General features: G+C 34.9%; 3 protein-coding genes across 8 annotated transcripts in view; 1 reads left to right on the plus strand and 2 right to left on the minus strand.

Annotated features, from left to right (window-relative positions):
* The window catches only part of LOC114282822 (putative E3 ubiquitin-protein ligase HIP1), a 230,783-nt gene that overhangs the window by 166,620 nt on the left and 39,518 nt on the right, over positions 1-24,645 (plus strand). Inside the window, exons 1-3 of one of the 2 annotated variants that reach the window (XM_082906861.1) lie at positions 17,434-17,518; positions 17,742-17,801; positions 19,042-19,145. The exons of the other annotated variant lie outside the window; for it this stretch is intronic. The gene's annotated coding sequence lies outside the window, so the exon portion shown is untranslated. Of the gene's footprint in view, positions 1-17,433; positions 17,519-17,741; positions 17,802-19,041; positions 19,146-24,645 lie in introns of those variants that run through there. 2 annotated transcript variants of the gene reach the window in all.
* The window catches only part of LOC114294174 (putative disease resistance RPP13-like protein 1), a 141,232-nt gene that overhangs the window by 21,516 nt on the left and 95,071 nt on the right, over positions 1-24,645 (minus strand). The gene's annotated exons all lie outside the window — the stretch shown is intronic.
* On the minus strand, positions 1,159-5,989 carry LOC114258606 (putative threonine aspartase). 4 transcript variants are annotated; one of them, XM_082906821.1, is made up of 5 exons: positions 5,790-5,989; positions 4,934-5,062; positions 2,693-2,784; positions 1,975-2,138; positions 1,159-1,563 (listed from the first exon to the last, which is right to left on the minus strand). In XM_082906821.1, the coding sequence occupies exons 1-5, from the start codon at positions 5,863-5,865 to the stop codon at positions 1,407-1,409; spliced, it is 618 nt and encodes a 205-aa protein (XP_082762947.1). In that variant the 5' UTR covers positions 5,866-5,989; the 3' UTR covers positions 1,159-1,406. The 4 variants fall into 4 exon arrangements, with proteins under 4 accessions (XP_082762947.1, XP_082762945.1, XP_082762944.1 ...); XM_082906819.1 differs by having other exon boundaries at positions 2,693-2,787; XM_082906818.1 differs by lacking the exon at positions 5,790-5,989 and having other exon boundaries at positions 4,934-5,267.

The raw sequence follows: 24,645 nt of genomic DNA on the forward strand, positions 1-24,645 counted from the left end.
AAAAATTCAAATCTTGGGCTAAGCTTGGGGCCAGGCCACGAGCCCATAGAGATGGCCTATTAGCCCACTCATCCGTCCACCATGCGAGCTCACTTAGGCCTAAGGTTTTGGCCCACAGCCCAATGAAAGAGGCTTCACAGATTTTCAACTTTCTACACCAAACAAGCCCATTATCATGCTGGGGAAGAATGGTCCATAAAATAATTGTGCTGATCTCTCGTGAGCAAAAATGAACATCTTTCAAGTTTTAGGTTTGCCTCACTAACAATTTGAAAAATGATAAGTTACTTGAAAGAAGAAAACAAATAAACCACTTTGATTTACTTCCAAATTTTAAATTTCTTATCAAATCTTAGAGCAAACGATATTTTATCTTTTACTTTCACTAACATCAATTTGTGTAACAAACTGGTCAATACCAATCCTATTTTGCTATTTTGTAGTCGTCCTAAAATTTGAGACCTACATAAAAACATATGAATAAAACAAATAAGTTTCGTATAAGTAAAAAATTAAACACAATTAGGTTTGATTTGCGACATGTTTGCCTCGTTTCGTGTAATCAACAAAAAAATCGAAAAATGTAAACCAACATAGTTGGTGTTTGAAAAGTTATAATTTTAGTAGGCTATTTTAGTTTTTAACTATTTTAGTAGACTAAATTTTTTGTGTTTGGAAAAATGATTGAATTTTTTTATAGTTTGATGTAATGTTTGTAAGAGAAAAAGTGAAATGATTATGGATTTGATGTGACATTTTGTCTTATTAGCTATTTTAACATATTGTCTATTTATAGATTTTAGCCTAAACGAGGCTAAAATTTTTCTTGCCAAACACCTCCATACTAAAACATGATATGCACACGAAAAGGCAAAAAAAAGAAGAACCAAATAGGACAAACTACAAATTGTTACATGGCACCATTACAATTATGACTGATACGAAATGCACAGTTCAAATATGAAATGCAAATCTCTTCCACTCAGTTTATGATATGCTCTTATATAAAATATTTGTTCAATTATAAAACAAGAAATCATTATATATAGTAACTATTAGCGAACACTTCACACCTAATTAATACACAACATATTGGTTTACTCTCAATGAGATGATTCTCCATTAAATGTCATCTACTGGGATTGACTGAACTCACTGTGATCTTAAAATCTGATCTAAATATATCAATTAAAGAAGAAAATTCATATGCAACAATAAAGGCTTTGAAATATTACTCGAAACAGATTATACTACCTTGGGCCACTCCATAGAGCTTCCAAAATGACATATTCCAAAAAACAAGTGTAGGCTGCTGCAATCTATATAGCTTTCAGTTAAGGTGAAGTCATGCGAAGCTAAATAGGAAACAAACAAATATTAAGTCGTTTTTTTCCTTAAAACAACCATTAAGATTGAGGGTTGGGAGTGGGAGCTGTCACTGTTATAGGAGCCTCAGTTTGAACAACTAGAGTTCCGGCACTTTTATCAGTACCGTGTTGGCTACTATCTTGCATAACAGAGCGCAAAACTTTCATGCAAGCAGAGCCCAGACCTGCCCGCGACCTGTGCAACAAAAACAATAGCCATGTTGGATTCACAAGCTGGGGGTATACATAAATGGAAACAAAGAATATGATTTTTGTAGGTTTAACACACAAATAAATAATGAAAACTAAATACATAGAAGAAAGCACTAAACTAAACAACAATCAGAAAAACATGAATACCTTTACAAAAATATTCCACAATTAAACTAGCCACGTACCAAGAAAATATAATGTTCCTTGTAGTAAAAGATAAATTAAAATTGTTCATTTCTAAGAAAATTGTAATGTTCCTTGTAGTAAAAGATAAATTAAAATTGTTCATTTCTAAGATACAATTTTCTTTTTGTTTTTTTTATTTTATTTTTTATTCTGTTAGTTATACTTCCCAAAATAAAATAAAATAACATTTTTGAACAACTATACATACAATGATGATGAGACACAGCTCTCCCATGCAGCAAATCCTTTCATTAAATACTCTCCAGCACCACTAGCGCAACATCCAACTATAAATAGAGCCCCAAATAGACCTTTTGAGGATGCCCAACAACCGGAGCCATACATTGCTGCTAATCTCACACATCCAGTTATCTGTTAAAAATATTTGAAGAATAAATTTCAAGTTTAACTGAATAATGATCCATTTTAGAAATGATGTCATGCAAATTTCAACTTTTACGTGTGAATTGTGATCAACAGAGGCATCGAATCTAAATAAAAGACAAGCCAGAAAAGCCATGAAAATGAAAATGATGCCAAATAGGCCCTTAGCAACACCCAATAACCACTTCAAGGTTTCATTCACTACCAAGAAAAGCATTTCTTTTGCATGGTTGTTGGGAACTTGGGAGGACAAAATGTCATAGAGGAACTAATTTTTTATTTTTTTTTTTAAATCAAAGCCTTTGAATCCCCCTCCTCTCTCTCTTTCACACAACTTCATACACCAAAGCCCCCACCAAACCGTCAATGGCCACCAGTCAACTCCTCCCACGGACACCAATTCGACCACCATTGCCATCTTGGGTTAATTAAATAAGAACACTAGAAAAATAATGATACAATTTAAGGAATTGAGACAAATAACATAGAAACTCTTTGCATATATAACAAGAAAATGCCACAAAAACAAAGCAGATAATCACCTTCAGTGCTATGCCACCACTCAAAGCTCTAGATGCTATATGTCCTTCAGTGTCAACAGAAATTAGCCCAAGAGTGTCCATAATGCAGTCATCTTCTGGCACATTCAACATACATAATTGATCATGATCTCAGTTTGTGTTCAAATGATCACATGGTAGAACTTCTGTTTGTGAAACACATGCAAAAACATTCATAAATTAAAAATAAACTTTAATAAAACAACCATAAAATAGAGAGAGAGAGAGAGAGAGAGAGAGAGAGAGAGAGAGGGGGGGGGGAGAGAGAAGAAAGTAATTGACATACTTATCATTGTAACATATTTAGTTGTGAATACCAAAAAAAATCAATTGACATATTTAGCATGAACATCCTTTTCTCTCAAAACATATTTTCATGAAACAAGTAAATGACATATTCAGCAATGATAAAATTACACTCTACCCCCCTCAACTATTGTCGCGTATCACTTTACCCCCTGAACTAAATATTGTAACACTTAACCCCCTCATTTACTAATTTTTTTTCAATCTAAACCTTTATGATGAAAATACCCTTTTTTCTATGGGATAAATTACACTTTACCCTCTTGAACTAGTGTCACTTAATATCACTTTACCCTCTAACTAAAAAATGCTACATTTGCCACATTGATTTAAAAATTGGTATCAATGTAAACAATTTATTTCTTTTCTTTTTTTCTTTTCTTTTTTTTTTTTTTTTTTTTTGGATCAAAAGAGGAATGGCACATACAAAATAAAGTAGCCAAATGGCACATACAAAGAGGAATCCATCCAAAATAAACTTACACCAGCATAGGAAAGATGAAAACAAACAATACACAGGAGTAAATCTATGAAGAAAACTCAGTTGCACAACATGTGCTTGTGCTCGTACTGCAAGCAGAGGCCAACAAATGGCTGTAGAGCATGCTGACCATAGATCATAGGTTACAACCACAAAGAGGGTAAGCTACATCAAGCACTAATGGACTCCAGAGTCAAACCAAACCAAAATACAATCAAAAAACAAAAAAGAAGACCAGAAAACTCAACCTCTAATCAGATCTGTAGCATATCTAAAGCAGATCCACACCATCGGGTTGAAGGAGGAGAACTTAGCACACTTCCACCATGGGAGGGAAGAAAATCGCCTCAAGAAAGAGGGAGTGGTTGGGAAGAAAAGCTCCCAAACTTATTTGACAAAAACCTAAAAGAGAAAAGGGGGGGATGGAGAGGAGAGAGATGGCCGGAAGCCGAAACCCCCACCCCCTCCCCCTCCCCCTCCCCCTCCCCAAGCAACGCCGCTCTGAGGAACCATAAGAGAAGGAATAGAGAGAGAAGCTCTCGGTTAGAGAGAGAGAGAGTTAAACAATTTGTTTCTTAGATAAATGAAAATTTGACATGTGATTTGCACATGACATCTCAAATCAAATGCCTAAAATGACATCATTAATTTGTTTGGTTCAGTATTTAAAAATTATTTTTGAGCTTTTCTTTTTCATATTTTTTTTGGTCCTCAATGAAACTTCTCAAATCTTAGTCTATTTTTTCTTTTTCTTTTTTACTTTTTAAGTACATCTAATCTAGACGCATCTAAACAAGTTCATTAAAGATGAAAATACATTTACATACCAGTTTTTTGTTTTTCATTTTTTATTTTTCATCTTTAGTAAAATTCCTTTAGATTTCCTAACAAATATTTAACTTTTTAGGTGCATTTAATATTAAATTTTTTTTAATACTAAATATGAACAAAAAATTAAAAAAATCGAAAATTGTAATTGAGTTTAAAAACCAAACAAAGTATAAAAAATTTTAGTTGAAGGGGGTAGAGTGATATTGAGTGATAGTTGAAGGGGGTAAAGTGTAATTTACCCCTATAGTTGAAAGGGTATTTTCGTACTTGAGGTCCAAATTCAAAAGAAAAAAAAAAAGGAAAAAAGAAAGAAAAAGATAAGTAGGGTGAAGTTAAGCGCTACAATTTTAGTTTAAGGGGATAAAGTCATGTGTGACAATTTTTTTTTTTTTTTTTTTGGGGGGGGGGGGTTTATGGTGCACCACATGGTTGTGGATACCAAAAAAAAATGAAATTGACATATTTAGCATGAACATCCTTCCCTCTCAAATATATTTATCATGAAACAAGTAATTGACATATTCAGTTATGGTACACCACTTAATTATTGCCAGCTTTGGGAGGAACAGGAATGTTCTGTTTAAAATCTAAATGGCATGGAGTACCTGATACAGCAGCATCCTCTTGAGTGCTAGAAGAAAGCTCTCCATCAATTTCTACTTTCATGGCTTTTGCATCATCAAGCATTGATTTGTATTTTCCCACTATGTTTTTGCCCTCTCTGTAACCAGCCACTGTTTCCAAAAGATGCACAACAAGTATGATAACTAATTCCAGAATAAAGAATAGATTACTAAAGAAATTTAAAACTAACATATTCAAGAAAAAATATTGATATATAGGGAAATGGAAATTTAGACAGATACGACAGAAAACTAGGAGAGTTTACTTCATCAGCCTCTGGTATACTTGCCGGCAAAGGAATACACTTGGATTTTGCCCACATACATGCACCTCTACCAACCAAGAAGCTAGGAAACACAAAAAATGCCTCATAAGAGAACAAAAATCTGAAGGAGAACAACAAATGGCATGCCCTAGTGAGATGCACTAACTCCTCACCAAGGATCACCAGTGTAGCCAAGAAAAAGAGGAAATCCAATTTGGCATGATGTTGAAGTAAGAAACTAATTTATCAGAAACTTGGAATGGACTCCTCAACAAATCATTTCTTTCAAATTTTGACTTGAAGACCAAATCACTGTAACTAATTTCACCCATTACCCTTCATGGTTTCACTTGATTTGAGTTTTACAAGCACTAAACATGTGTAGAAGGCAGATTCATATTCACTATTCACACATAGTATGCATTACGTAATATCCCTAACAAAATATTGTTGCACGACTCATAATTCCCAATGAAAAATCCCCAAGAAATAAATAATAAGTACTGTGACAATGCTGCAATAAAGAGGTAATTTGTATATCAAAATTCAAAGATAAACACAGGTGTTCATACATGGGAGGTATTCGACCCAACAGTGCTGACCCCAACATTTGCTCCTTGGCCAACAAAGCAGCAACTTGGATACCATTTCAGACACTTGCTAATTATTAACTACACAGAAATGAAGAGCATAAAATGAATATGAAAGCTCCATAACATTATCAAAGCCAAGGAACAGAAGAAATTGAAGCTCACAACATAAAAACCTATTTACTTGTTTAGAGTATGGTTTCCATTAATTATAATTCAGGAATACCTGGCACCGCCCCAACAGCCCCAAATGCCCCTAGAATCACCATCCATGATACTGGCATCACATTCCACATGAGTCATGACCATCTTCAGTCAAATTTGAGCCACGCCAAGCATTTGTGCTTGGATCACCCTTTAAAGAAACAAAATTGATCAATAATGAAATTCACAATAGCTAGACAGAATTAAGAAGAGAGACTACAGAAAATTCCCACTGCATGAAATGGCTCTTTCCACATCAAACAGATAGGAGCAATGATCTAGAGCCATATCTAACCCACCCAACAATTCCACACCAAACAGATAGGAGGAATGTTCTAGAGCCATATCTAACCCACCCAATAACCCTACAACATCAAAGCCCAACCATCCCCCTAGGACATTGCACTGGTCCCCTTAAGTTTGAACCAATCCAACGAGCCCAAGCAGTTCATGGACCACTAGCTTATGTTCATCCAAACAAATTATTGCACAGCACAGCTAAAATGTCCTTGAACTATCCTGTAGTTTCAAATGTGTTATTCCATCTACCATATACAAGACCAAAATTTTCACAAATTACTAAAGAAAAGAACAATCCATGAGTTTCAGTTAACTTCTAACATGACTTTAGAGTCCACATTGTAAAATTTCTTACTCTTTTTTTCCACGTAATCCAAGTTGCATGTAAGCATCTTATACAAAAGAAAATAAAGAATTCTTTGTACCACCCACTACTATTACTTTTCAGCTTTGTAGCTTGAAAACAGATTAGTTTTCCAATCAAGTGACATGCAAAAGATTGGATTGGTTGCATTGTTGCACAAGTAGAGCATTTAAAACTCCCATCCACAAACCGAACCCACTCTCCCCACCAAAAATGTATCAAGTATTTTGGGCTCTGTGCATCTCATCAAATAAGAAGTGTCTCATTATAGGCTGCTTCCAAAATCAAATCTTATTTCTAGTATGTCATCTTGATCATGGTTGCTCAACTGTTATCTGCCAATCAAAGTGGCATTATGATGAGCCTTCATTATGCAATCTTCATGTAAGCTCTAGGGGCCATTCTATTTTAATATCAACTCCACACAACTACTTGTTGACTGCATTAAGTCACCAATATAGTAGCAATAAAAGATTCTAACAGGGACAGCAGCATTAATGAAGCAGCAATCTTGATTCATGCTAAGCTCAGGATGACTTGGGTAAACATTTTTGTCTAGCAGACAAGATAATAATAAATAATCACTATAAGACAACTTTGAAGTCTAAATACAATAGTTTGAAAAGGAAGAGGAAGAAAAGGACCTTAGAGGCATATAATTCCAACAGAGATTCAGAAACAAGCCCTACAGCAACATATCATCCTCTATTGATTTGGACTTAGACAAAAGATTGTGGAAAACAAATAGCCAAGACAGGAAAATCAAGTTAATTATTGTTCTAAGTTATGCTTTCCTTTTACTATTTTCTAAGGGTGGATTGTTCTTGAAGTTAAAAAACAATAAGGATCATTGATGTGCAAATGAACCATTGCCAAGCACAATGTAGTTACAAGGCATAGCCTGGGGTTGTTACTGACGAAGAGAAACTAATTTATTTTTTTCAAATTAAAAGTCGCTTTGAAAATAAATATAGAGTAGCTTTTGTTTTTCGAAGTCTCTTAAGTTTAAAGGCTCATTAAGATCCATAATTTTTTCTAGCTTCAAAATATGAGTGAATTTAAATATTTTCTTTTAGTGAACCTATGCCTGCATGGTAAAGCAAATCAAGCAATATGGAAATTGCTGAGCAGCATCCAAGAAGATCCTCTTAACACTCATTCTAATCTATATTGTTATATTAAAGCAGCATCCCATTCGGTAAAGCCTACTCCCAAAGATATGTTATATTTTTTTTATTTCCAAAAAAGTACAAAGGAAATTGATTAATTCATTTGTGTAAGAATTTTTCTTTCCAAATGAGTTGAGGAAAAAAATATAAATCAATGAAGACAGTTACAATAATTCATTAAAAAATAAATTTCAAAAATCACACAATGAGATAAGTTCATGCCCATAGTGCATGACATCATTCTAGTTCATTTAAAATGAAAAGTTCTATTTTCCACCACTAACGATTATTTGCATGCTCCAAATTTCTATAGATTCAACAATGTAACTTACTCAAGACAATCAACATCCAACACAAAGTAAATCTTTAATGCCTTAATAAAGTGCAAAATTGATAAAATTCAAGATTAACAAAATTGATAGAAGTGAAGGCAGACCGCATTACAAGTGAGAGAAATATCAGTGGGTTTCACTAGGTTACCAAGAAAATGGTTTTCTATGTTGTAATTCAAGATATACCCTAAATCATCATTTGGCCAGTTTGACCATGAATCTAGGCCTACAGCCAAACCATGTTGTTGAGCTATTGTTTCTCTTAGGCTTCTCCATTATCCTTGGATTCCAACAGCACATGATCTTTAATTTTCCACAGTCAAGACAGTTAATGTTCAAAAGAATTTTCATGTCCAACAATGGTCACCACCATCCTCATCCAAGCCTGTATTGTCTCGTGTTTTCCAAAGCATAGATCAAATTAAACCATCCCACCATAATATCCAAAACAAATTTTCAGTCATATTCAGTGTTCATGCTCCAGAATAACAAGGGCTCTACTTCTATGATACATCTAGGAAGCGCAGAAAATGGCATACAACCTGAAAGTAACGAGGAAAAAAAAAAGAATAATGGTAATCCCTACTAAGAAACTTTAAAAGGGCCATCCAAACATGACGACTCTCTCTCTCTCTATATGTGTATATATATCATGCTGACACACTTCTGAGAGCAGGCCCTCCATCAATATGCAAATACCTAGCAGAATAAAATGGAATGATCAATCTATATAATCTGTATGAAATGACCATTCACACTTACAATGGTGAATGATCACACTTACAATGGTGAATGATGATTCTATTTATAATGCATTTTTCCTCATTTTTTAGCAAACCAAATGTGAGAATGGACATTGTGATGAAATGATCATATTCTATTCCAGTAAACCAAACACTACCTTTTCAACTGAAAATAGTTGGAAAATGTTTAGAGTACAAACAAAACGACATAATACATAGATTCAAGATATTCTAGTTTAAATTTCCTTTTCCTTTATTTTCCTCAAGATTCTTGGAAACCAAACGGAGGGAAAGAGAGGAGATCCGAAGGAAATACCTTGCCAAGAACAGAAGCAGCAGCGAGGCAGGCACGCTTCATGGCGGACCTAAGAGCTTTCTCGTTCGACGGCGCGTGAAATCCCGCGCCGACGTGAACCGCCACGAAGAACCTAGGGTTCCGATCAGGGACATCCTCCTTCTCCGCCATGGAATTTTGATGAGTAGCTTTTTTCAAGAGGCGTGGAGGGCTGAATTCTGATTTAAATACCACCAGGCGCTGAAGGTTGTGAAAGAGTGTTTTAGAAGTGTGTTGTTAGCAAAAACAAAAGGGGCAGTTATGTGTATATCATAATAATTGGATTTATTGTTTAAAAAGCGCTATAGAAAATATTTGTCATAAAGAAAAAGGATAATTTTATCAAAACTTATTTTTAATAGGACTTGATAGAAATTAAGTCTAACTATTAGGAGTTATTGGTAATTTACCAAAAAGAAAACATATTACGGTTGTGGGACCCACCATAGGCCGATTATCCAAACTCTTCATTTTACTTTTATAATTTCTTTGTGTATATCATTCATAATAAAAAATAAAAAACTAATTAATTTGATAATTATAACATATTCAATATATAACACATTTGTCATAAAAAAATAATAGATGATTTATATTTAAAAATACAACTGCCATTTATCTTTTAATCATAAATGCAATAAATTATGATAGACTTCATGGGTCAAACAACACTCTCCAATCCAAATCTTATACCAAATAAAAACCCAACAACTTGGAATAAGCACAAACAACCGTCCAAATCCACCCGAGTTGCACCCCTATAATTTTGTTCATGCCTAGTGTGGTGCTTACTAATATTGTGAGGGGAGGTGATTCATGCAATCAATATATTTTATTTATTTTTATTTATTTGTTTGTGTGTTTTCAATTGAAAAAATCGATTACTTTTATTTTGTGTAAAATGCAATCAAGGTAGGTTTGGTGGCTTAATCCGAGATGAGAAGGGTATTTGGCTTTGTGGATTTTTCGGCAAGCAAGATCTAAGAAACAAATGTCACTAATTGTCAATTTTTAACAACAGTTTGAAAATTTTGTTACAAAAAATGCTACTAATTATAAATTTTAGTAACAGTTTAAAAAATTGTCACAAAAAAAGGTCACTAATTTTTAACTTTTAGGGACAATTTGAAAAATTCATCAAAGAAAAATGTCACTAATTGTAAGTTTCAAGGACAATTTATAAAAACTGTGACAAAAAAATCACTCCACATTGCATTAAGGGGTTATCACAATAATCAATGCAGTACCTTTCGAAGTTCCTGCATGAACTTCAGCATATACAGAGTAACAACCTGAAATTGGAATAGCAAATGCAAATGTTAAATAAAAAGGAATTTCACCAAAGCCACCAAAATCTCTGTATTGATCCAAGACAGTCTAAACAAATCAGATAAATATGGCAAGTTCCATATGATCATAACCACTTGGGTCTTGCTAAATTGGAAACTTAACCATCTTTAGAAGATACAAAAAGACAGGAACACGAGCATTTAACCATCTTTAAAAGATACAAAAAGACAGAAACACGAGCATTTAACCATCTTTAAAAGATACAAAAAGACAGAAACACGAGCATTTAACCATCTTTAAAAGATACAAAAAGACAGGAACACGAGCATTTTATAATTTTTTGGCATAAAATTAGGTATCAAAACCATGAACTTATATCATCTTATGACGAATGACAAGCCTGATCACTATTAATAGGTTGTCAGCTACATGGATCTATGTTTCCAATTAATAAGCTTCCACATTGAAGCTAGTCAAAAAGAAACCCATAGGTACTTTCTTTTCTTTTCTTTTTTCATAAACAGGGAATAAGGGTAGGGGTAACTACATCACGGCGGTAACACTTGAATTCAGACATCGGATAAGGGAGCACCTCATTCACTAAGACAGCCCTTAATCTCCAAGAAACCAACAGGTAAAAAAGCCGCTTTTATGTATTTTTAGACTGTGTTCGAATCATAGATTTAGTCAGAGATTTGGAAATAGAAAGGAACAAGCGAGAGAAATCAAGGGAAAAAAAAAGAAACTTATATTTCATTTACATTTCCCTCTCCTTTTCCTTTCCTACTTATATTTCATTTACATTTCACTCACATTTTCCTTTCTCTTTTCAAATCCACGATCCAAAGACAGCCTTACAGATTATAAGAAATATCACTGTATAACAAAAAAACCAAAATAAAAAATAAAATAAAATTTCGGGTACAAAATTAATAATGTGCTAAAATGAAACAAGAAGAATAGGAGAAGGAAATTGGCCCTTTCGGGGGAGCAGTAAGAGTGCTATCAACATCAAACAAAGCAATTAATCTAGGCCTCCTTGCTGCCATTTCAGTATACAAAATTTTCTGCCATCAAAACAACAAGCTCGAAAAGCGTCAATTCAAATATTTATAATTAAAAAAATAAAAAGAAAAATCAGGCAAATTATGCTTCTAAGAGAAATATAGACAGTGAGAGAGTATGCATTACGCTTATCTCATGAAATTCCACAAATTATGTGAGTCGACTTAATTAAAGTTGAAACACCCGTTTGTTTATGAGGAAAATCATACAAACAAAAATCTTTCCTGAGAAAAAAATTACTCCTATAGATTTCAAGCTGAGAACTCACGGATTGAATTGCAATTCCAAATTGACATAAGGAAATAAAACTAGATAAAATACAAACAACGAAGAACCAATGAAAAAGTGCGATTTACCTAGGGAAAATTGGGTGAAGAGAAGGAAGAGAATAATTATAAAAAAAAAAATTAATCATAACCCAAAAAAAAAAAATTGACATAATTAAAATGACTTATGATGAAGGGTGCGGATTATAGACTTCTTTGGAGTGGGTTGGCTTTTTTTGATTTTTGAATTTTTTTTTTTTTTGATTTTATTGTTTTAGTTAGGGTAAAAAGTTCATTTCAATTTGGTTTTTTGACTTTTTTTTTTAATTTTTACAAGAGAGAATGTGAAATAATTATGATTTGAATATGACAATTTATCTTATTGGCTTTTTTAACTTATTTTATATTTTTGTAATTAAATTATCCCACTACCTTAAAAAAAAAAAAAAAAAAAAAAAAAAAAAAAAAAAAAAAAAACTTATGCCAAAGGAGGGCTAGAATTCACCATGTAATTATATGCTTATGCTGTTCCACTTGGGTGTGACCTGTGGATCTGATGATCTAGGTCTAATACAAAATTAGTGATTTTGATAACTATTTTTTAAAAAATAAATAAATAACACATCAATGTATGAATCAAGCAAAAGAAATTTGGGAAAATTGTAATTTTTTTATAAAAAAAATAAATTAGTGGTAAATTTTATTTATTTTAAATAATTAAAGCTATAATTCTTTTTTTTTTTTATGAATTTGTAAATATTTGTGAAGACAATACTAGTATCACATTTTTTTTTCCATTTTTTTTTATCTTTAGTAATTTTTGTTTTTTTAAAATTTGTGTCAAAAGTTTTTACTTTTCCAATTGTCTAGTGTAGAATAATTTTAAAAAATGAAAAAATCCAAAAAATAAAATAAAAGAAGAAGTCAACTATTTTTTACTTTTTCCTTTTAGCTTTTTGTAATGCTCTATCCCTCAATTTTTTCCCCACCCCCCCCCCCAATGCCATGGCGAATAACACTACCTAATCAACTCTCTTCAAACTCTTCTCTCCTTTCAAAATTGTTTGACACATCATTAGGAAGAGTTTGCAGGAGAAAAATTAGGGAGATGTAGAATGCTCATTTTTTGGAGGCTCCTCTAGTAAAAATTTATTTTTTTTTGAAAAAAAAATATCACTAAATACAATAAAAAAAAGGTACTAAAAAACAGAAGACAGAAGATGCAAAGAGCATCATAACAAAATTAGACAATCCCAATTAGGTTGGCACTGTCTAACTAGTACAATCATATGTTAGCACTAAACCAAGTTGATAAGACAATAACCAGCCAAAACAAAAACATAGGATGTAACACCCCAAAATAATTTACATATGACGGGTTCATATTTATCTATCAACAAGATCTTAATCCAAAAGTAGTAGCTTCCATAACATATATATATATATATATATTGTAGCACTTGTACCTTTTTAAAACTTTTGGGAAGTGTGTTTGAATCCTTTATTTTATTTTAGGGATCTTTGGTGTTGTTGTATCTTGGTTTTGAATGAGTGAAAATCGATTCAAACTTGTTGGGATTACTCGTTCACGTTTGTTTATGTTGAAAAGTTGTTTGGGAACTTAAAGATCTTGTTCTAGGGTCGACATCGGTCTTGGTGGTGTTGATACCTTCCTTTTGTTGTTGGCCACAAGGATCGACACCAGTCTAGGAAGGGTCAACCCTTGTCCAAAAATTGCTTGCTAAAATTTGATGTCGACACCAGATTTGGAAGGGTCGACACCAAATTTGGAAGGGTTGACACCTGTGTTGCAAAGGTCGACACTTGCGACTTTTTTTCCAGATTTCAATCTGATTTAGGCCATACTTTTTGGAGATTTTGACTTGATCTTTTGGGTTGACTTTGGGACTTCATTTTACTTTGACCTAGCATTATAAATAGGTCCCTCACTTAACATTTTCTTTACTTTTTCTTCTCTTTTTCCCTCTCCAACCCGTAAGTCACTCTCTTCCTCTCCAAAATCACTTTTTGCTCAAAGATTTTTAGATCTACTCACTTTGAAGCATCTCCTTGCCTTGCTCCTTTGAGAAAGGTTGTAAATCTTGTCAAGGGCTTTCTATTGATCCAAGTAGTTCGTGGTTTTGTCGCCTGTGATTTTTGAGTTGTTTTCTCTTCGCTTCACTAGGTAGGGATTTCCTTGTTCCTTTCCAATACTTCGTCTATAGATACATATGTGGTAGATTTTATTGCATAAAAATCATATTCATTATAAATTTTCTTGAAAGCCATGAAAGGGGATTCTAGAGTTTGATATTTGTGATTGGAGTTGTTAAGTTGTTTGTTATTGGGTTATTTGGGAAATGATTTATTATGTTTGTGAAGAGAGGGATGATAGCCCTAATTTAATATTATTGATTTAATGGATTTAAAATGGAGGAAAACTCTATTATTGATATAATGGATTTAAAAGGGAGAAAGTTGAATAATCTTTATACTTTGCTAATATGGGTTGTATAATTGTGTTATACCAAAAGAAAATAAAAAAAGAAGTAACCACGGTGTTGGTATTGTTTTAGACTAATCATGTGAAGTTGAGTTGAGTTGAGTTATGGTTTTGATACCAATGGAATTGGTTTTGTAAAATAAAAACGATGGATTTGGTTTTGGTTTTGTAAAATGACGAGAATGAATTCTTAGAAAATGGTTGGAGTTGTGTGGATTGGAAAATAAAGAAAATTGGTCTTTTTGAAAGAAAATGAAGTCATCACCCTTTGTAAATTGATAATGAACTTGGGGTCAGATTTTGGAACCTTTACATATTATCACATTTATTGGACTGAAAGTCTTGCTAGAATTGGATTGTTGTCCTGTGAGTATTTAATACCTTTACTTAGAGATTTTGTCCTTGGTCATCGGTGGAGGATGGCATTGTTGTGTTGAATAATATCGTGTATGTGTTACACTTGTGTTATTATGCATTCTAGTATGTTGAGATGGTTGGAAATGTGCTTGTGTTTTGAATGAGAGGTACCATTACTGTGACGCCCCAAAAATCAGGAACATCAGATAATATATTAACCACTAAATACAGGGTTTATCTAAGGTTACAAGAGTAGGAAACGTCACTAATGAGTCCTTTGGCTAATAACCAAGCAAGATCCCAGGAAGGTCGGAGGAGTCAAAATAGTCTCCCTTCAAAGTCCAACCACCTTAGATAGCAAAACTACCTTTTTGACAGATCTTGACAAGGTATTAACATAAGGCCTACATGAGTTGACAGAGTATAAGGATAGGTTACAAATGTTATATATATGCAAGTTACAAAATCATGTCTTAAATACAACATGGGATCTATCACTTACAACCTCAAAACACATTTACAAACTAGTTTCTAATCCTCCCAGGGTAGTCGTACGTCCTCAAATGTTTCAGCTTTGCCTTCGATCGGTCTAATAGTCTTCAATACCTGGCATGAAACGCCATGAGCTTTGAATGCCTAGTAAACGCATACACACACCCCGTCTCTTTTTCCCATTCCAATACACCATCATTTTTATAGTGAGCAAGTAATAAAGCATGATGTTCAAGTCAATAATAGCAATTTTAATAACTGAGGAAAGAAACATGTTATTCAAATAGATAACAAAGGTTATAATGTTAGTGGTTAGTATTCTAGAAATCCCCCAAAGAGATTTCATCCTCCCAACCACAAGAATTGGACACCGGACTATTCAGAACTCCCCTTTTTGCTGCTTTGTTGCAGAACTAACCCCGGATGCCTACCAACAGTTATATATCGCGTAGCGCCAACCGTAGGGCCTCAAAAGGCACAGCGAAAAGAAAAATTTTTTATCTCCTGAATCCAACCTTATCCTTCCAAAAAGTTTTATCCTCCAGAATGTCCCATCCGGACCCAACCTTATCTCACCAATCAAACCATCGCAAAGAGTCCGAATACGTCTGTTCCATTCTAGGGTTTACGCGACAACTACTTGCACAAGACTTAACCTTTAATTAGGGAGCACATCCCATCAATCCATACATAACACATTATCATCTCTTCATTATTCAAGTGATCGAAAACCCAATACCATCCCAATTAAGTTTTCCGTTTAGATCAATGTTTTAAGTCAAGTTAGAACAAACTCAACAAGATAGTAATATCCACATAAGCATGAGCATCATTAAAATGAAGAAGATAAGGAACATAACCATAACACATGAAATACCATACCAAGATATGATCATAAACTAATAAGAATATTCATGTGCACAAGAGCATAAAACACCCATGCAAAACTAAATTTCCAGATTCAATACCATTTAAAGATTAAAATCAAAAGGGCTATTTCAGATATTTCCCGAACCTAGCCTTCGTATGGTTCGTAGAGATTTCAATTTAGTTTTCAGAACATGTTTCGAAAATGTGATAGCTTTTCTAGATTTTTAGTTATTTAAGAAATGTTCCAGCGTTGTCCAGATTTGTCGACCATTACGAAAATTTGATTTTCTTACAAACCGCTCACTATTTTTCAATGAAACCAATTTTAGTTGAAAGATAACTCCTTAAGAAAGATTTTGACATAAAATTGAGGTCCAGAATAATTTTCTACTTTTTTCTAGAAATTTTGAAAGTTGGCTGTGAAAACAGATTCTTAAGGCACAATACCCAAAACAAGAAGATTTGTGAGAAATGGATCCACTAAGGGAAAATTTTCATTTCTTTTGTGATGAAAACATGCTAAATAACATATATTAAACTCAGAAAATTTGCTTGAAGGTGTGCCTTTGGAAAGTTTGAGAGATTGGTATGAAAAAGATAGTTTTGTACCGAAATGAGGGGAACTACAAGAGGGGTAGAATCATGGCTCAACTCTTATCATTTTTAACACAAGGAAATCATTAATAACACATCTAAAAACAATGGGTAGAACCCTTAAGAACATGTATTTGAAAAAGGAAAATAAAAGAGAGAGTTGTGTCACTACAAGAAAGAACAGCTTTGGCGACTAATTTTGCCGACTAAACTCAATTTAGTCACCAAAGGTGTACACATTAGCTACTAAAAATTTTTTGGTCGGCAATGGTACACACATTAGCTACCAAACAATATTTTGTCGCCAAATAAAGATGTATTAGCTACTAAACTGTTTTGGTCGGTAAATGTGACCTGCTTCGCTACTAATGTCATATGTAGTCGGAATAGTCTTCACCAATGGCGACTAATTATATGTTAGTCATTAAATATAAACTTTTGGCTGACTAAATTGAACAATGGTCACTAATTGTATAGTCTTTAAACATTATTATTTTTTTTTATTGGTATTTATTTAATTTTTGGCGACTAATAGTGTGTTAGTCGTTGAAAAAATCAGGTTTGGGCGACTAATTGAATTTTGGTCGCCAAATAATAAAGGTTCACCGACTATTTTTTTGTAGCCAAACGTGCCACGAAATTGTGGAGGGAATATTAATTTTTCATAATATATATTAGCGACGAAAATGAATTTTGGTCGGTAATAAATATTTTTTTCTTTTATTTTCATTGCAAAAGTAGTCCATCTCCCTCTTATCGCACTCCCGCCTCTGTCTCCATCGCCATCACCGCAAGAGTTGCTGTATCATCCCCCGAACTCCTTCCCAAGTATCTCCCTCTATCTCTCTGTATCTCCTTCTCGATTTCTTAAACATCTCATAGAGGCCTCTCGGTTTCCCTCTTTCTCTCTCTCTCTCTGTTTACACACACACACACAAATCATATATACACAACCTTCATTCCATATATACTCGATTATATACACAAATCATATGTAAACTCACGCTTCTGTCACTGGGTCTCACTCACGCCTCTGCCCTCTTCTCTATAGCTTTCTCTCCATCGCCATTACCGCAAGGCTTGCTAGATCATCCCTCGAACTCCCTCCCAGGTATGATTCAGCATTTCGCATCTGTCTCTCCCTCTCTTTGTATCTCCCTCTCGATTTCCCTCTGTTTCTCTCTGTCTCTGTTTACAGACACACACACATACATATACATATATATATATATATATATATGTGAAAACACACAGAATATGAAGTAGGAAATGCTGAAAATTAGGGCATTGTTATTGAAATGTGATTAAAATTAAAAATTAGAATCTTTTCTTGGGTGAATCAATCCATTTGCTACATAAACTAGGGCAAAGTATTGTAGTAGTAGTATATATATATGTGAAAACGCACAGAAATCATATACGAAATGCGAAAATTTACCTCGTTATTGAAATGTGATTGAAATGAAAAATTAGGGCAATGCTTGGGGTGAATCAAGCAATTTGCTACATAAACTAGGGCAATGCTTGGGGTGAATCAAGACTGTAATTCATGTTTATCGCGTGTTTGTTTGCATGTTATTATGTAGATTTGGGGAAATTTTCAGTGAAGTTACAACAACAAAAAATGAGGTTGTTTATAGTTGAATTTTAGGGATTTACGCTTCATACTTGTGATATGCAATTAATTGTTTTCATAAGACAATTATTTTCGTAAGCATTACCTTTTCAAAAGGAATTTTTATGGTTTTGAGCTAGATATACAATTAAATCATACATATGGATAGCATTGCCTAGCGTAAATGTTTACTTTTGTGCGATAAATAAGCATGGTAGTTTATGGATGGATAACATTGCCTTGTCTTGAATGGATAGCATTGACTTGTTAAATTCTTGGAAACTACTTAGCAAACATGATAGTTACATTATAGTAATATTTAAACATCATTACATAAAAAACTACAACGAGGCTGCTCTTGGTATGGGAACTGAGGAGAGTATAACCTCGATGCTTCCATTTTAGTTCAGGTTGGAAATTTATGATGATTGCATCATGGCGGCATATTCCTGATGTTGCCTCCTTATTAATTTAAGTCCATATTTTCAAAGAATGACAAAGCTCGTTTATGCCCAAAGCTGGAGTTGGAAATATGTGAATATGCATGTAGCGGACATGCACATCTATCACATATGATTTTTTGTTTTGTGATTTTCAGAATAGGATGAATGTTCTTTTCTCTTTTTTTGGTGTTTCTGTCTTTACTTTTTTATTTTTTGTTCTCTTCTTTGCTTTCTTTTTTTTTTGGGACCAACTATCATAATGGATGCTTTTAAGTTTTGTTCTTTCATTACAGACTTAGACCTTGCAAGAAATTGCCGACTAACATGTTCTCTACAACTTTGTCTCCATCGCCATCATCGCAAGGCTTCCTGGATCATCCCCCAAACTCCCTTCTAGGTATGTCCTCCATTTCGCATCTGTCTCTCCCTCTCTCTGTATCTCCCTCTCAATTTCCTTCTCTTTGCCTCTATCTCTATTTACACACACACACATACATATATATATATATATATGTGAAAACACACAGAAATCAATTAGGAAATGCTGAAAATTAGGGCATTGTTATTGAAATGTGATTGAAATTAAAACTTAGGGCAATGCTTGGGGTGAATCAAGCAATTTGCTACAAAAACTAGGGCAATGTCTTGTATGGAGGAGTGTAATATTGTCAACATGACACTTCCATAAATAAATTTAAAAGTAAAAAAAATTCCCAATGAAGTTACTACTTCATGTCCTCATTGCTCATGCTCTAATGAACAACATCTTCCTTAATCTCAATTATTGTATTTGTACATAAATCAATTTCAGAACTATACATAATTATCTTACATAAAATTCACAAAAAAATAAAATTTATCTTTATGAAAGAATTCTATTTCATTTTGTGATCGATTTCTTTTTTCAGAAATTTTACAAAAAGAAGGGTCTCATATGGGAAACAACCAGCAAGCTTAAAGTACATCAAATTGGTTACATAATATAATACAAAGTCTACGTAGACAATAGATATAGACATAGGGGCTTTCAATTCAATGTACAAATTCAGTTGCAAAGTCATTGTCGGGTTAGATGAAAAGGATGAGTCCACTAAGGGACCATATTAATGTCGGAGCCTGTAAGTAGTAGTAGTATGTATACCAATCTATGAATCAAGCAATTTGGAGTGTAGAGAGAGAGAGAGAGAATAATTTGAGACATTGAAAACAAAGTATCATAACCCAGGTCTACGACAAGCTTGGAGATCTACAAATACTGCATATATTCTAAAGATTTTGACGTAGAAGAATGTTATTTATAGTCAGCTATATTTTACCACTTTAATTAGTTTGTGTTCATTTGATTGAACTTCAACCAATAATATGATGCAAACTTCTATATATACTTAAAACATCTTCAAACTTTACTCAAATTTCTACTTTACTTTAAGTACAAAGTTGAATAAAAACTATATTTAAGACGAAGCACTACAATAGAGAAACAAAAACAAATATGTCAGTGTCATATATTGGAAGGCCCCCCAAGTGTATTGGAGGTCAGTGAGCCTACAGAACAGAGGCGTAGTTTCTTGCATTATAATGCTTCTTTCAGTAGGTATGTCAGTGTCATATATGAAGTGTTTCCCTTGTATATGCGTTAAGTTCCCAAAGTTTCCATTACTTACATTTATAGATTAAAATATTATATTGTTTGCAAACTACAAATAAGACTCGGTCTAGTTATTCAACTTAGCAAGAATGAAGAATCCCTAAATACCTCTTCTCCTTGGTCTTCTAACTATGCAACTCAAAATATTTGAGACAGTGACCATAAAATGCTTATCATGTCATGTACACACACTGTTGAGAGCATGAAAATGGTTTTGATTCTTTTGATATATCATTAAATTATTACTGACCATAGGGTTTCACTAGTACCTAGTTATGCTATCTAGTGGTCCAAAATTACGGGTCATTTCTGAAATTAACTTCCATAATTACGCATTGTTCTAGAACAAATCGGGTCATAAAGTCCCACCCTAAAAGAGATTTATGTGACAAGCCAAACAGTGAATGAAAAACAACATAATCTATCTCAACTTGAAATGCGTGTTCTCATTTGTTCCTCGGTTAATCTTTGTGTGAGTTGTAGGTAACAAAATGGACAAGAGTTGGATGGCGATGAATAATAGGTCGACAAGTAAAGAGTATCAACAAGGAGTGAAGTCATTCCTTGATTTTGCCACGGCAAATGTAGGCGTAGATGATGAAATTAGGTGTCCGTGTGTCGACGGCATTAATGACACAAAATATAGCAGACAAGTTGTGTGGATGCACTTGATCCGAAGAGGAATGGCATCTTCGTATATAACTTGGGTGCACCACGGGAAATATGTTCCCGCGTCTCGTCCTAGTGTATCAAATGACCAATGTGGAGGTAGTGGCGAATGTATGACAGATATCGATGATCCGCCCATGGATGAATTGCCTATTATGTTGGAAGAAATTTACGTGAGTGGTCTTATGGATGATCATGCCGACGAGGAACCTAATGGTTTGGAGAGGGAGGATTTGCATAAGTTCACTAGGTTATTCGAAGATGCACAACGCAAAGTTTACCCGACATGTGAAAAGTTTTCTGTGTTATCATTCGTCATTAAGATGCTTCATGTGAAGGTGTACAACAAATGGAGCAACAAGTCATTCGATATGGTTATGTAGGTATTCAAGGACATTCTACCAGAATGTGGTCAAACAGTTCCATGGACACTCTATGATGCTAAGAAGTTCTTACGTGACTTGGGTTTGGGATATGAAACAATTCATTCGTGTAAGAATGATTGTGCACTATTTTGGAAGGAGAGTGCTAATTTGGAGAAATGCCCTACATGTGACGCGTGTAGATACAAGTTGAACGATGATGGTGGTAAAAAGATTCCACACAAGGTATTGCGGAACTTTCCTTTGACACCGAGGTTGAAAAGACTGTATATGTCCAAAAAAACAACCGCAGATATGAGATGGCACAATGAGAAGCGTGTGGATGATGACATATTAAGGCACCCGACCGATGGTGAAGCATGGAAGGACTTTGATAAGCAACATCCGACATTTTCTGATGACTCTCGAAATGTAAGGCTAGGGCTAGTAACAGATGGTTTCAATCCATTTGGAAATATGAGCACATCATATAGCATGTGGCCCGTAATCTTAATGCCTTACAAGCTCCCACCGTGGAAGTGCATGAAAGAGCCATATTGCATGATGTCATTGCTTATTCCTGGACGTTCGACACCTGGAAGTGACATTGATGTTTACTTGCAACCATTAATAGCAAAATTGAAGAATTTGTGGGAGCATGGTGTGCAAACATATGATGCATCGAACGGGAAAATTTTTAGAATGCATGCGGCGGTAATGTGGACCATAAATGACTTCCCTGCATACGGTAACATGTCAGGGTGGAGTACAAAGGGTTACTTGGCTTGCCCTAATTGTAACAATAATGCATCGTCCCAGGGATTACGAAGTAAAATAGGGTATATGGGTGCTCGTCGCCACTTGCCTGAGAACCACATTTGGCGAACAAGTAAGCTCTTCAATGGTCAAACGGAGCATAGGTCCAAACCTTTGGACTTATCGGGGGACCAAATACTAGAGCAAATTGATTCTGAGACTTACAAGCCGTATGGAAAGCAACCACAAAATCGAAAATGACAAAGGAATGAACATCAAAATTTGAATTGGAGCAAGAGAAACATGATGTTTGACTTGCCCTATTGGAAAACGTTGAAGCTTCGACACAACTTTGATGTCATGCATATTGAAAATAATATATGTGACAATGTCGTTGGGACACTTTTGAGCGTAGATGGAAAGAACAAGGACACGGACAAAGCACGCTTAGATTTGGAGGACATGAAAATACGTAAAGAGTTACACTTGAAGAGGCGTTCTAATGGGTCCTTTGAGAAGTCTCCCGCATTGTACACATTGTCTGTGAAAGAGAGAGAAAGCTTTTGTGATTTCTTGAAATCAATGAAGTACCCTGATGGCTATGCAACAAATATCTCCAATTGCGTGACCGCTCAAGCTGGAAAATTATCTGGCCTCAAAAGTCATGATAGTCATGTCCTTATACAACGACTTCTTCCAATTGGGATGCGTGGCTACATTAATAAGGAAATCGGAATGACACTTTTTGAGTTGGGAAATTTCTTCAAACTATTGTGTTCAAAGACATTGAGGCGTTCAGATTTGCAGAAATTGGGCGAACAAATCGTACTCATACTTTGTAAGCTTGAGATGATTTTCCCGCCGGCTTTTTTTGATGTCATGGTCCACTTGGCAATTCACTTGCCTCGAGAGGCTATGCTTGGAGGCCCAGTGCAATATCGATGGATGTACCCAATTGAGAGGTATTAACTCAGCCCTCGTACTACTGTCAAATTTTAATTAACGTTTTACTGTTGATATAAAGATTGCAGTATAACATTGTCATCGGCTTACTTGTTAGGTTGCTTGGCCGTCTAAAAGGGTTTGTGGCCAACAAAGCTCATCCTGAGGTTCTAATACCGAGGCTTACATTTCCAAAGAATGTACAACATTTTGTTCAATGTATTTGGATGGAGTTGAAACATTGTTTAACCACCCAGAAAGGAATTATGACATGGGTGACCGTGGCCCAGGGTTGGCGGTATTCACTCAAACTGTACGACCCTTTGGTCCAATGACAAGAGCATCTAATGTGTCCGTAGCTGAACGCGAGATGGCTCATTGGTTTGTCCTACACAATAGCACAGAAGTGGATAAACACGTAGAGTATGAATCCTTCAAATGTATTTATAATGTGTTTGTTGTAAATTGATTAGTCTTTATCTTAGTAAATATTTTTGAATCGCATTTCTTGTAACTAGGGAGCACAAGAACTTGTTACACCAAAGAGCCAGTGCGTTCGACATCGAAAACAGACATCGAAAAGAATTCCCTAAATGGTTCAAAGATCATGTAAGCTAATATTCTCATATCCTACCATAAATCGTACATTACGTAAATGTCACGCATGCTTGTCTTTGCCAGTCACCACCATTGGCTGGGGTTGGATTCTGGAGATGTCCAACATGCACAAAGAGCTAGTGCAATCAGGAAGGAGCACCTCCGGCTTAAGCAGGTGGGAAGGAGTGATATATTTGCTGGGATCGTAAGACACGACCCCAGTCTGGATGAAGTTGATTCTTTTGGGAGGTGGAGCTTGGTTGTGCGGTGGGAGAGGGTTTGTTGTGACATTGGGTTTTTCTGGAGGTACAATCACCTGCTTGTCAATGAGGTCTTGAATCTCATGACGCAATCTATAACATTGGTCAGTGTCATGACCGTGTTGTTGGTGATATGCGCAGTATTTTGCCGAGTTATGAGAAGGAGGGAGTGGATTTGGCAATGGCCTCAGCTCCAGGGGCTTTAGGTGCACTTCCTTGATTAATACCCCTAGAGCCTTGGACAGGAGCATATACAGTGGGGTGAAGGTTCTTTGGCCTCTGGGTTGGAATCGAGTGGTTTGTGTGTTGCTTCTGGATGCGCCAGAGAAAGGTGTAGCTGCCATGGGTCTTGGAAGGGGAGGGGGAATGGTGGTGACTATGCTTACTTCTGAAGCTCTGGTATTTGTGGCATTGCTGGTGCCTGTGTTGTTGTTGCGGTTGAAAGTTCTTCGGGGTTGCTCTCTATCTTGGTCAATCAGATCCTGTTTCATTGCATCTTCAATTTGTATCCCTATTTCATGTAGATCTGAAAAAGTGGGAAAGGGGAGCACAATCATCTTTTGCATCAGTTTTGGTTGGAGATTGCGCACAATCATCCTGATTTGGTCTTTGTCGGTAGGCCTTAGGGTCATCATCGAAGCCTTCGCCCTCCACCGAGTTACG

This window comes from Camellia sinensis, chromosome 2 (genome assembly GCF_055761805.1).
Source record: "Camellia sinensis isolate YWXY chromosome 2, ASM5576180v1, whole genome shotgun sequence".
Lineage (NCBI taxonomy): Eukaryota > Viridiplantae > Streptophyta > Magnoliopsida > Ericales > Theaceae > Camellia > Camellia sinensis.